The following is a 14,415-nucleotide window of genomic DNA, read 5'->3' as shown; positions in this document are numbered from 1 at the left end:
GTTTTTTTGTGTGACAGAGACAGAGAGTCAGAAAGAGGGACAGATAGGGACAGACAGGAAAGGAGAGAGATGAGAAGCATCCATTCTTTGTTGTAGCATCTTAGTTGTTCACTGATTGCTTTCTCATATGTGCCTTGACCGGGGGGCTACAGCAGACTGAGTGACCCCTTGCTTGAGCCAGCGACCTTGGGCTTAAGCTGGTGAGCTTTGCTTAAACCAGATGAGCCCGCGCTCAAGCTGGCAACCTCGAGGTCTCGAACCTGGGTCATCGGCATCCCAGTCCGACGTTCTATTCATTGCACCACCACCCGGTCAGGCAAAAAAATAAATAATGTGTTTTAAACAAAGGAAGCTATTGAAAATATATTCCTCTCATTTCTCTCAGGGGCTATAGGTTTCTGGGGTGAGACTAGGACCTAAGTTCTGCACTGTTTCTTTTTCTTAAAAACTTAACATGTACTATCAAATTGTCAAATGAGTGTTACAGATAATGGAATTGTATGTAGTACATAAAATAAGTTTTTTTATTTTATTTTATTTTTTTAATTGAGAGAGGGAGAGAAACACAGGAAGGGAGAGAAATAAGCATAAACTTGTTGCAGCATTTTAGTTGCTCATTGATTGCTTCTTATATGTGCCTGGGGGGGGCTAGGCACATATAAGAAGCAATCAATGAACAACTAGGATCATAAATAGTGACCAGGCAGATTCAGAAAAGAACCAAATAGAGTTTCTGTAAATAAGAAACAATTATTGAAATCAAGTGTCACAAAAGTTAAGCAGGAGAGAAAGCTAACAAGAGGAGATAGCAGTTTACATTTGTGGTTACATCATGACCAGGCACTAGGACTGGGAACAGGGGGCTAGGAATCCCATCCCTCAGGAGGCAAATAGACTGGCTCAGGAGCTGGACCTCTCCGCGGAGCTGCATAGAACATCGTGTGGTAGGTGCTGGAGTAGAGCCCACAAAGGAACGTTTACCTGTAATAGAAACCATTCTTTTACACTGACTTCTATTTTAGCACCACTTCAATGATAATCTAAGAAATTCAGGGTAGCAGTCTCTAGTACCACCCCGGAATCTTGATGTGGTCAGGGTTAGGAGGAGGAAATGAAGAAGAGAAGGAGAAACCCTGGCTAGATAGCTTGGTTGATTAAAGCAGCATCCCAATATGCAAAGGTTGCTGGTTCAATCACCACTCAGGGCATGTACAGAAACAGATGGTTTCTGTCTCTATTGCTTCCTAAAATCAATAAATAAAAATTTTAAAAAGGAAGGGAAAAGACAAGGAAGGATCACAAGTTATTCATAAGTTACATAAATTCCCTCTGGGTAGTGAGAGGCCCAATTAAGAAAATATATATATATGAAAAATATGTATGAATCTACTAGGTAGGGGGACAGATTGGAAAGATATTGCCCAACTGATATGTTTGCATGTATTAACAGTAGACATTCAGGCCCTGGCCAGTTGGCTCAGTGGTAGAGCGTTGGCCTGGCGTGCAGGAGTCCCAGGTTCGATTCCCAGCCAGGGCACACAGGAGAAGCGCCCATCTGCTTCTCCACCCCTCCCCCTCTCCTTCCTCTCTGTCTCTCTCTTCCCCTCCCGCAGCCGAGGCTCCATTGGAGCAAAGTTGACCCAGGCGCTGAGGATGGCTCCATGGCCTCTGCCTCAGGTGCTAGAATGGCTCTGGTTGCCACAGAGCAATGGCCCAGATGGGCAGAGCATCGCCCCCTGGTGGGCATGCCGGGTGGATCCCGGCCAGGCGCATGTGGGAGTCTGTCTGACTGCCTCCCTGTTTCCAACTTCGGAAAAATACAAAAAAAAAAAAGAGTAGACATTCAGTTTGAGGATAGAGCAAGCAGGTATAGGTACATAGAAAACTAAAAATAGACTGAAGAAGTGGGAAAACAAGAAAGGAAATGTATAATCTGAATAATACATAATCATAAATTATACACTTTTTTTTTTTTTACAGAGACAGAGTCAGAGAGAGTGATAGACAGGGACAGACAGACAGGAACGGAGAGAGATGAGAAGCATCAATCATCAGTTTTTCATTGCGACACCTTAGTTGTTCATTGATTGCTTTCTCATACGTGCCTTGACTGTGGGTCTACAGCAGACCAAGTAACCCCTTGTTCAAGCCAGTGACCTTGGGTGCAAGCTGGTGGGCCTCACTCAAACCAGATGAGCCCACGCTCAAGCTGGTGACCTCAGGGTCTCGAACCTGGGTCCTCTGCATCCCAGTCTGACACTCTTTCCACTGCGCCACCACCTGGTCAGGCAGTTATACACAATTTTAACTTAAGCAATTGCAATATAATTATTTTGGGATTTTTTTTTTTTTTTGTATTTTTCCGAAGTTGGAAACGGGGAGGCAGTCAGACAGACTCCCGCATGCGCCCAACCGGAATCCACCGGGCATGCCCACCAGGGGGCGATGCTCTGCCCATCTTGGGGCGTCGTGCTGCCGCAATCAGAGCCATTCTAGCACCTGAGGCAGAGGCCATGGAGCTATCCTCAGCGCCCGGGCCAACTTTGCTCCAATGGAGCCTTGGCTGCTGGAGGGGAAGAGAGAGACAGAGAGGAAGGAGAGGGGGAGGAGTGGAGAAGCAGATGGGCGCTTCTCTTGTGTGCCCTGGCCGGGAATCGAACCCGGGACTCCTGCATGCCAGGCCGATGCACTACTACTGAGCCAACCTGCCAGGGCCTGTCGTTCCACTTATTTATGCATTCATTGGTTGACTCTTCTGCGTGCCCTGCCTGGGGATATGCCACCTTGACATATCTGGATGATGTTCTAACCAACTGAGCTACCTGGCCAGGGTTTGGGAATATATGTGTACATAGTGTGTCTGGGGGAAGAATAGGACTAAGTCTTCATTTTCCACTGAGGAAAGGCAGTTAATATTAAAACTGAAAACCTTGCCCTAGCTGGATAGCTCAGTTGGTTAGTGTATCATACTGAAGCGCAGAAGTTGCTGGTTCGATCTCTGGTCAGGGCCCATACAGATACAGATGTTCCTCTCTCTTGATACCTCCCTTCCTCTAAAAATCAATAAAAATAAACCTAAAAACACCCCTGAAAAACTAAAGAATAGCATTACTTATTATAAGGCCAGGAGTCGCCACCATGGTCATGTAGGTTCTCATTGGATTCAGGCAGACGGTAAAAGAATTGTGGAGCGAGAAAATAGTGGGCCATTCCATTTATTAAAGTCTCGTGACTGGCCTGACCAGAAAGTGGCACAGTGGATAGAGCGTCGGACTGGGATGCGGAGGACCCAGGTTCAAGACCCCGAGGTCGCCAGCTTGAGCCCAAGGTAGCTGGCTCAAGCAAGGGGTTACTCGGTCTGCTGAAGGCCCGCGGTCAAGGCACATATGAGAAATCAATCAATGAACAACTAAGGAACCTCAACGAAGAATTAATATTTCTCATCTTTCTCCCTTCCTGTCTGTCTGTTCTTATCTGTCCCTCTCTCTGACTCTGTCTCTACCACAAAAAAAAAAAAAAAAAAGTCTCATGACAGCCTGACTTGTGGTGGTGCAGTGGATAAAGTGTCAACCTGGAATGTTGAAGTTGCCAATTTGAAATGCTGGGCTTGCCTGGTCGAGGCACATATGGGAGTTGATGCTTCCTGCTCCTCCCCTTTCTCCATCTCTATTCATCTCTCCTCTCTAAAATGAATAAAGTCTTTATTTTATTATTATTATTTTTCTTCTTCCACAGAGAGACAGAGTCAGAGAGAGGACAGACAGAGACTGACAGGAACGGAGAGAGATGAGAAGCATCAATCATCAGTTTTTCGTTGCGACACCTTAGTTGTTCATTGATTGCTTTCTCATATGTGCCTTGACCGCGGGCCTTCAGCAGACCGAGTAACCCCTTGCTCAAACCAGCGACCTTGGGTCCAAGCTGGTGAGCTTTGCTCAAACCAGATGAGCCCGTGCTCAAGCTGGCGACCTTGGGGTCTCGAACTTGGGTCCTCCGCATCCCAGTCCAACAGTCTATCCACTGCGCCACCGCCTGGTCAGGCTGTGAATAAAGTCTTTAAAACAACAACAACAACAACAAAAAAAACGAACAGTCTCGTAAAGGTGGTTGAGCAACAGGCAGGGAAGACGACTTCCCTTTCTCAGTTCAGACTCTCCCCAACTCCCAAGCCCCACAAGCGAAACAGCACTCCCCAGCCACACAGGCCGGGCCAAAATCAGGGTTCCCAAGCTCCTACTCGGTCTACCGTTCTCCGGTTCCAAAACCCGGACTCATTCTCGGCACTCACCCTCCAGACTCACCGCAGCACTCCCCAGCCAAACAGGCTGGGGAAAAAAACCCTTCTCCAGCAAACTTAGCAAACAATCGCCCCTCCCAAGCAGGAAGGCAATTCGCAATTTGCAATTTGCCACCCTGAGGGCAAGCCACAGCCTTCCATAGGCTATACACCAGGGGTCCCCAAACTTTTTACACAGGGGGCCAGTTCACTGTCCCTCAGACCGTTGGAGGGCCGGACTATAAAAAAAACTATGAACAAATTCCTATGCACACTGCACATATCTTATTTTAAAGTAAAAAATCAAAATGGGAACAAATACAATATTTAAAATAAAGAACAAGTAAATTTAAATCAACAAACTGACCAATATTTCAATGGGAACTATGCTCCTCTCACTGACCACCCATGAAAGAAGTACCCTTCCAGAAGTGCGGTGGGGCCAGATAAATGGCCTTAGGGGTCCACATGTGGCCCGCGGGCCGTAGTTTGGGGACCCCTGCTATACACACTTGGTGCTGCCCTAATACCAGAGAGCAAACCTAAAAACACTTGAAACACATTGGTTTGCCCAACACATGTTATTTAGAAAAATGGAAGTAAATACCAGAGGAAACAGCTTAACAAATTGCAAATGGCTGCCTGGGGGAGCAGGAAGTAGATGGGGACAGCACTGCAGGGCTGCTTTTTGTAGAACTACTTGGTTTGGTTTGGTTTTTTAATTGTTTATATGTTTCCTTTTTGGAACTAAGTTCATTTTACCATGAAAAGTATATAATTTTAATATAACTTAAAACATTTTAAAAGAAGGAAGTTATAGTGGTAGTTTTGGCAAGAAATAATAAAGGCCTGATGTAGGATGCTGTGGAGATGGCAAGAAAGGGATAGTTCAAGATCTTAGGCAGGTAGGATTTTTTTGTTTTTTAAAGATTGTTTTGGCCTGACCAAGCAGTGGTACAGTAGACAGTGTTGGACTGGGATGATGAGGTTGCTGGTTCATATCCCTGGACTTGCCAGGTCAAGGCACAAAGGATTACTTTGTTTAATATAAAGAATAGTGCTGGTGTACCCAATTTTATAAAGCGTAGAGGCAATATAATTTATTTTAAGAGAGAGAGACAGATAAGAAGGGAGGTAGATGAGAAGCATCAACTCATAGTTAAAGCACTTTAGTTGTTCACTTTCTCATATATGTCTTAAGGTGGGGGTGGGGGATGCTCCAGCTGAGCCAGTGACCTTTGGGCTCAAGCCAGCTACCGTGGGGTCGTGTCTATGATCCCATGCTCAAGACTGCAACCCTGCATTCAAGCTGCTGAGCCTGTGCTCAAGCCAGCAACTTCGGGGTTTTGAACCTTGGTCGTTTGCATTTTAGACCAATGCTCTATCCACTGCGCTACTGCCTGGTCAGGCTATAATTTTAATTGTTATTCTAACTTTTTTTTCATTTAACAATTTTATTTATTGATTTTAGAGAGAGGGAGAGAGATTTCAGTTGCTTCACTTTAAAGATTTTATTTATTTATTTTAAAGAGGAGGAGGGGTGGGGACGAGCAGGAAGCATCAACTCCCGTATGTGCCTTGACCGGGCAAGCCCAGGGTTTCGAACCGGTGACCTCAACATTCCAGGTGGACGCTTTGTCCACTGTGCCACCACAGATCAGGCAGTTGTTTCACTTTAGTTGTTCATCAATTGCTTCTTGTATGTACCTTGACCAGGCAAACCTAGGGTTTCAAACTAGTGATCTTAGTGTTCCAAGTCAACGCACTCTGCACTGTGTTACCACAGGTCAGGCTCTAACTTACTTTTTAAATTTAATAAATAGTTGTAAGCCCCCAAAAGATATAATATTCTTTATAAACTATTTCATTTTATTTTTATTAACAAGATTTTTAAAAAATTTATTTTAGAGAGAGAGGAAGGGAGAGATAGGAATAGCAATCTGTTCCGGTATGTGCCCTGACGGGATTAAACCAGCAACCTTTTGCATCTGGACGATGCACTAACCAACCGAGCTGAGGAGCCCTGAGGAGCCAGTGAGCCACCTCACCCGCAGGTGTTGTAAAGTACCAAAAGCTACAGAATCGATATTAATATTTTAAGAGGCTTAAAGAACATTTTATTGCTTGACCTGTGGTGGCGCAGTGGATAAAGCGTCGACCTGGAATGCTGAGGTTGCCGGTTCAAAACCCCGGCCTTGCCCGGTCAAGGCACATATGGGAGTTGAAGCTTCCTGCTCCTCCCCCCTTCTCTCTCTCTCTCTCTCCTGTAAAATAAATAAATACATAAATAAAAATAATTTTAAAAAAGAACATTTTATTAATTTGGGTTAAGTTATGCAGAGAAATTTTGTGAATAATCTCTGTACTGTGTGATTGGCATAAAACCAGGATGGCCCTTGGCATTGTATTGTAAATGCAAAGGGAAGGAAAACATGGATTCCCTGACATTCCACCACACCTGTGGGGAAAGGGGTGAATGGCTAGCCAGGTGCAGGAAATGAAAAGCCAAAATAAACCTTTTCTTTTTTTCTTTTTTTAATTGATTTTTAGAGGGGGGGGGGGGAGAGAGAGAGAGAGAGAGAGAGAGAGAGAAAGAGAGAGAGAGAGAAAGGGGAGGAGCAGGAAGCATCAACTCCCATATGTGCCTTGACCTGGCAAGCCCAAGGTTTCGAACCAGCAAAGTCAATGTTCCAGGTCGACGCTTTATCCCACTGCGCCACCACAGGTCAGGCTAAACCTTTTCTTATAATAATGAGCCATTTGCAGGCATTTGTTCCCACAGAAACTACCTCTCCCATATGAATGCATATAGTTAATGTGTGTGACTCTGGACAAAGAGATGGTGGATAAACATTAGAAAATATAGGAATGTCTCTTAATATGTAAAAAGACATCTTTCTATCATTGTGTTGACTTGTAAATTTTGTTTTCTCCAAAATGATGTATGGCTTGCAAATTGAACATGGTCCTATCATGTTAAAGGGCATATGACTATAACCAATAGTGGTAAAGGGCACCTAATTGCAATTTTTGCTTCTATACTTCCCGCTTGCAAAACTATAAAAACTAAGTAGAACAAAGGGCTGGCGCGCTCTCCCTCAGATTTCTGTTGGAGTTGCTGCCACTTGGCCAAGCTAGACAATAAAGCTTTGGTGTATAATCGACGGATTTTGCTCGTGTCTTCAATGTTTGGAGTCCCTCTGGATTAGGATTAACATAAGCAATCTTGTTAGGGCTATTTTTTTTATTTTTACTTAGACATTAAATTTAATGGAGTGACATTGGTGGTAGAATTGGTTTTATCCCTAGTTTTGCTCCCCATGGTCTCAGTAATCCAGTGAATAATTCCAGAAATAAATTCATAAAATTTTTTTTTTTACAAGGAAAAGACTCAAATTTATTTATTTTTTTTGTATTTTTCCAAATCCAGAAATGGGGAGGCAGTCAGACTCCCACATGCGCCCAACCGGGATCCACCAAGCACGCCCACCAGGGGGCGATGCTCTGCCCATCTGGGGTGTCGCTCTGTTGCAACCAGAGCCACTTTAGCACCTGAGGCAGAGGCCACAGAGCCATCCCAAGCACCCGGGCCATCTTTGCTCCAATGGAGCCTCAGCTGCGGGAGGGGAAGAGAGAGACAGAGAGGAAGGAGAGGGGGAGGGTGGAGAAGCAGATGGGCGCTTCTCCTGTGTGCCCTGACCGGGAATCAAACCCAGGACTCCTGCACGCCAGGCCACCGCTCTACCACTGAGCTAACCCGCCAGGGCCAGTAAATTCATAAATTTTAAATTGCATACCTTTTGGAAATTGCTCAGTCTTTGCTCAGGACACGAATCATCCTTTTGTCCAGCGTATCCACATTGTACACGCTTCCTGTCCCTACTGCACTTTGTAGTCCTCTAGATTACTGCTGAAGTGCTTGTGTTCAAATAACCCTTATTTTACTTAATAATGGCCCCAAAGTACAATAGAGGTGATACCAAAGATATGCCACAGAGAAGCCATAAAGTGCTTCCTTTAAGTGGAAAGGTATGTATATATTATAGGAAAAAAAGGTAGGATGTGTTAAACAAAAACTTACATGGCCAAAAGCTTTTCTAAAAGAAAAGGTTTATTGAGACAAATGCTAGCCAGAAAAAGGACCTGGTCCTTTAGATGGAGAAGACAACATATTCTCAATCTTAGGGTTGATGGGCTCTTTTACGCAAACGGTTTGGAGAAGAAAGATGTAACTTGTTTTGAAAATCTTTAAGTTGGCTCTAGATAAAACGGGGTGGGAGGAGGTAAAGTGGGCTAGTTCAGAGTCCATTAGGAAGAAGCATTTGCTTCATGGGATTGGTTGTGGGCAAATGTCTGGCAAGTTCAAGTATAAACAAGAAACGGAACTGCCTGTTAGTCAGCTACTTAGGTATTCTCTTTTGATAATCCAGTGGAAATAGCCACCTGGAAGTTAATTCAAAGTTTTAACATATATTCAAGAATGTAAGTAGTCTTTTGTTGGTCTTGCCCTTTAGCTGTTAACTGAGAACCTCTCCTGTCTCCTTCCACCCTCCCCCCCCCCAGGTCTGCTTTAATGTAATTTAGAAATTCTCAAGAATTTTTTCTCTGTCATATACAGGTTTCATTACTATCTATGGTTTCAGGCATCCACTGAGGGTCTTGGAACTTTTCCCCGCTTATAAGTGTGGTGGGGGCTACTGTATCTGGTTGACCCTATGGCTGTAGAGCTCAAGAGATGTAAAAAAACCCCAGATAGAACAGCATAATGGAGGAAAGGGAGATAATAAACTGTGGTTTTGGGATGTGTTGAATTGGAAGAACCAACAGGGCAGTCAGGAAAAGACCAGCCAGAAGCTGGAACTGTCTAAGCAAGGGTTTATGTCTACATCAGTGAAGGAAGAGTGTGTGACAGGGCATAGCTTCATTTGACACAGAACACAAAACCAGACTTGCTGATTGAGCTCATATCATAAAACTACCCAGTGGAGATATGCATAGGGAAATGTGCTATGCTTCTGCAGACAGTGTTATTACTGCAGCTAAGCAGTGGACACTCTTGTGTAGACTCTTGGAAACTACACATTTTAATCTCTGCTCTTTATTATTGTTTATTCAAATGCTAGAGAGAAAACACATTGAACAGTAAGTACATTTTGCTAAAATTATGTTTAAAAAGATGAAAATTCAGTGAAAGTGTCTCTGGGCTGGAACAATAAAAAAAAGGCATTAGGACAAAGTGTGGGATTTGGAATACACAGAACATAAAGAAATATACTCTGGCACTGGGGAATTCTAGGAATTAGGAGGAAGTAGTCCAGTTGGGGCTTGCTGAGAGTTAGTCAACTGAAGACTGGATAGGAAGAGTAAACTAAAGGGTTTTGTCAGCCACAAGAATCAATGTAAGTATTAGGACACAAAGTTAACACAACTGTTAACTTAGTCTCTCTCTCTCCCTCTTTTTTTTTTTTTTTACATCTTCAGGACAAGATATTAAATTATTGTGTTAATCAGTATCATTGTTTGTAAATTTGAGCCATAGAAATAGAGGACATCCACCAAGCAAGAGTCACATTAAAGTTTTTTTATATTGTAAAATTAATAAACACTGTAGAAAATTAATTGAAAAATAAAAAAATAAATTAAATAAACAGAAAACAACCATAATTCCCCCTGCCCTAGGTAAGTACTGTTCTTTATTTGGGGATGTCTTTATTCACTCCTTATTTTGGAGCTCTAGGTAATAACCTGTGCTCACAATACTCTACCTCTAGCTTCGACGTCAGGCTTCAAATTTTCCAGCTGTGTTCTAGATAGCTCTCCAGAGTGTCTCTGGTCTTTATGGCTAAAACTGAGCTCATCACAGATTCTCTCATTCTAGATGTCTACCAACACGATGGCTAGATTCCAGTACATATTGGCCCCAAGCGCTGAAATGAATATGGTGTCCATTTTTTCTTTTTTTTAAAATATGGTGTCCATTTTTGTGAGCAATTAGATGCTCTTTTGAAATATCAAATTTTTCCAAAGATTTGTAGTTTCTTTTATTTTTGAGGGGGTGGGGTGTGCAGAGACTGAGACAGGGAGAGAGATGAGAAGCATCAACTCCTAGTTGTAGCACTTGAGTTATTCATTGATTGCTTGGCAGGTGGGGGATGGGGATGGGCTAGGGTGGGGTAGGGTGGGGTGGAGTGGGGGTTGGGGAGATCCAGCCAAACCAGTGACCTTGGGTTTCAAGCCAGCAACCTTTGTGCTCAAGCCAACCATCATGGGATCATGTCGATGATCTTAGGCTGGAGACAGTGACCCTGCACTCAAGCCAGTGACTTCGGGTTTTGAACCTGGGACCTCGGTGTACATTGCACCACCACCAGTCAGACCAAATATTCGTTTCCTAATGTTTTACTTTTTCTTAATATTTTTGGAGTCTTTACTCTGTGTAGTCTGTTGTTAGGTGTCTAGTCCTGCAAATGTGTTATCACGTTAATCATCTAGCCTGTGCCTCTTAAATCTGTCTGCTTTCTCTACTGATCTGGCTACATTTGAGGCCTTTGGTATCACTGCTACACACAGCTGCAGTTCTCTTCTAACTGGTCACGCCAGCCATCACCTGCTGTGGCCAGGGCGATCACTTCTTTTGCCATTCCCATCTCTTGAAATTTTCTGCCTCAAAATTCCTATGTTTTAGGCACATGTCCTGAATTTACCAAGTCTACTCTGTTGTTCCCTATGCCTACAAGCTTTGTGTCGCACTTCTCTGCTTCGTCAAGTACTACTTATATGTTCACTATCAACTCCAATGCCATATGCTCGGAGGTTTCTCCTAATCTTCTTTGAAGAAATGGCTATTGAAGGAAGATGAGCTCCCTTCTCTGCTAGGTCATCAGAGGAGGCTTAATATGATAGAAGTGGTGTCTGATCTAGAAGTTATGTTTTACTAGGAGTATACTCACCTCAAGGTGAGAAGGAAAAGGGAAAAGGTCTGGTATTGGCATGCTGCCTTCATGGATACCTAGCAGTCTAGCCCTGTTGAACAGGCTGGGAAGACTGTTCTGGGCCCACTGAAGATATTTGAACCAAAATAGAGAGTTTAATAGGGAGAAAGTTATCAGTTTGTTTCTGATTAAATTGAATAGCCAAACAGATTTTGGACTATGTAGGTATAGTCTGCTTGGAGAAGCAGCTCAAATGTCCTTACTCTTATCAGACACAGTTATTGCCGTCTTTTTTTTTTTAAAGTTTATTTTATTTTATTTTTTTTCCTACAGAGAGAGAGTCAGAGAGAGGGATAGACAGGGACAGACAGACAGGAACAGAGAGATGAGAAGCATCAATCATTAGTTTCTCATTGCGCATTGCGACACCTTAGTTGTTCATTGATTGCTTTCTCATATGTGCCTTGACCCTGGGCCTTCAGCAGACCGAGTAACCCCTTGCTCAAGCCAGCGACCTTGAGTCCAAGCTGGTGAGTTTTGCTTAAACCAGATGAGCCCGAGCTCAAGCTGGCGACCTCGGGGTCTGGAACCTGGGTCCTCCGCATCCCAGTCCGATGCTCTATTCTCTGTGCCACCGCCTGGTCAGACTGTCGTTTATTTTTTTTTCAGTGAAGTCTGTGTTATATTTTTCCTTATAGTACCCACCACAGGGCCCTAAACATTGTAGGTGCTAGTAAAGACGATTTGAAGGAATGGATGTCTCTTCAATAGGCATGTCCTTCAATGTATTTTTCCAAGAAACTTCCATATTATTCTTTCCAGCAGCCCCCTAGAGAAAAGCACCATACTTACATCCAGATCTCAACCACACTCAGTACAGCAGTAAATTTTGTGGTGAGCAATACGGAAGCTTTCAGTAGAATCTTTCAGTAGAATCTTTGCTTAGACTACGTCTTGGGGGTATTTCCCGCCAACCCCTCCTGGCATCCGCTCTACCCGCGCTTGCCCGGGCGTGGCCCAGCGCGGCGCCTTTAAGAAGGGGGCGGAGCACAAGTGGAAAGACAAAGCCCCTGGCCGCGCGTTTCCCCTCCCCCCTCCGGCGCACCACACGGACAGTGGTGCCCGGATGTCTGTGTCGCCGTAGGTGACAGATGGCGCAGTGTCTGTATGTGTTAGGGGGTTTCCCCGTGCCGACCTCCTTGAATTCCCGACTTTTCGGTTCCTGCTATCCCCCACTTTAAACTCCGCTGCTGGAGGCCCGCATGCCTGTCACCGGCGCTTACATAACGTGACCTTTCACCTCTTCTTACTGCCCTCAAGTGCGCTGCAACCCAACTACGAAGTCGGGGAGAGGGTGGGACCTAAGCGCAGAGCGGCAGCTCCTATGAGCCAATAAATTGTGAGGATTGATCAGCTCTCCGCCTATTGGAGCACTCGCCACCGGCGCCACAGGGGAGCAAGTTAGTGTGTGCATTGGCCGGGTGGGGGGGGAGGAGGGAATCTCCCGCCATTTTTCAATAATTTCCTCCGGTGCAGCTGAGGAGTCGTGACTGCCTAACGCGGAGACCAGTAGCAAAGGTTGGCGGGAGGCTACCAGGCAGCCCCAGCGGTGTGCGTAGGAATTCTGCGCCCTTGCGGCCGGTTCCATGGCTCTTGCGCGGCCGGGCCATCAGTGAGGGAGCCGAGTTCGCGCCGCCCTCTCACCCCTCCCCTCCCCCACTCTACCCCGGGAAGCCGGGCGCTCGCTCCGGCCCGGGGCCTAGTGTTGCGCTGCGGGTTGAGGAGCAGCCCGTCTTTCCTGCCGCCTCCGCTATGGCGCCACTCCTGGGCCGCAAGCCCTTCCCGCTGGTGAAGCCGCTTCCCGGCGAGGAGCCGCTCTTCACCATCGCGCACACTCAGGAGGCCTTCCGCACCCGGGAGTATCCTTTTCTAGTTGCGCCGGCCAGGCAGCTCGCGGGGTGGGCCTGGGGGTCGCCGGGGCAGACGGCCACGCAGTCCCGCGCTGATGGCAGCTGTCAGCGTGCCCGACGCCGGCGGGCCTACATGCAGAGCTCGAGCCCGCGCTGCCGGGGGCGGGCGGGGGAAGCGGACCGACCCTGGTCAGGGCGCTGCGGAGCCCCGCGCCCTCCATCCAGTCCCGGCTCCGCACTTTGTTCCTGGGCCTCGCTTTCGTGGAGCGATTCCCCCACCACACCCCCTGCGGTTGGCTTTAGGTCCAAGTACCATGGGTAGCGGGGTTTTCTTTGCGCATTTTTTTTTATTTTTATTAAAATTAAACCTTCAACTTAAGTTTTTTAAATTGTACCCGCGTGGCCTCGTGATCCGGCTTGTACAAGTTTCAACAGCGTAGTCCCCTGATCTCGGCCGAGGCGCTTGTGTTTTTCCCCTCCCGAGTGGATTTTAGACTGGTGATGAACTGACAGGATCGTGAGGCACAAAACCGAGAAGAAAGTTCCAGACTTAGAGGAGAAGGAAGGAAAAATTTTACTTTGGAGGAGCTGATGCCTTCATTCCCTAGGCTTGCACAGGTTTGGAATTGTGACGCTTTAGAAGGAATTGGTATTTGTTTTTAAGCAAAATTAAAAACATAAAGCTTTACGTTGTAATTTAGGAACACGAGGCGGTTTATTTTTAAGTTTATTTATTGATTTTTAGAGAAAGCGAGAGAGAGACAAACATCTCTCTGTTTCTGTATGTGCCCTGAACCGCGGGGATGGAACCCCAACCTTTGCGTGTGGGGAGGACGCTCAAAACCGAGCTGTGAGGCCAGGGCCAGGCTGATGTTTTATATACTAAACATTCTCTCAAATCATTGTTCCTTGCACAAGCGTAGTCTTTTGATTAAAAGTTGTACGACTTTTATTTATTTATTTTTAATGGATGCCAGTTCAGTCCTTTTTGACGCTTAAGTGTAAGAGATTTTTGAGTGAGGCTTTCTTTAATGTACAGAAAGCTTCAAGAGTGAAGGCTGATGTATTATAATCAACCCTTTCTCTTTGGAAGGACTTTCTAGTTTCTGCTTGCATTTGTGTAGAGGAGGAAGTGGCCAAGTGAGGGATATTATTTGATTTCGGTTTTTTTTTATTTTATTATCTCTTTTAATATAATACTTTATAGGGTAATTTCATTCTTGTTCGAGTGCAGTTTGTGACTGTTCGGTGTTTACATGTAAAGACCTGGAAAGTGAGTTCAAGCTGTAGGAAGGCT

General features: G+C 45.3%; 1 protein-coding gene across 2 annotated transcripts in view; it reads left to right on the top strand.

Moving 5' to 3' along the window:
* The first annotated feature begins 12,682 nt into the window (after positions 1-12,682).
* Positions 12,683-14,415, top strand: part of BAZ1B (bromodomain adjacent to zinc finger domain 1B) — a 98,883-nt gene continuing 97,150 nt past the window's right edge. For both annotated transcript variants that reach the window (XM_066382372.1, XM_066382373.1), the window contains exon 1: positions 12,683-13,127. In XM_066382372.1, coding sequence (XP_066238469.1) covers positions 13,021-13,127 — 107 coding nt within the window. In that variant the 5' untranslated portion in view covers positions 12,683-13,020. The remainder of the gene's footprint in view (positions 13,128-14,415) is intronic.

Source organism: Saccopteryx leptura, chromosome 4, assembly GCF_036850995.1.
Source record: "Saccopteryx leptura isolate mSacLep1 chromosome 4, mSacLep1_pri_phased_curated, whole genome shotgun sequence".
NCBI classification, from domain to species: Eukaryota; Metazoa; Chordata; class Mammalia; order Chiroptera; family Emballonuridae; genus Saccopteryx; species Saccopteryx leptura.
The sequence above is the reverse complement of the archived record's forward strand: the minus strand, read 5'-3'. Positions and strand labels throughout refer to the sequence as shown.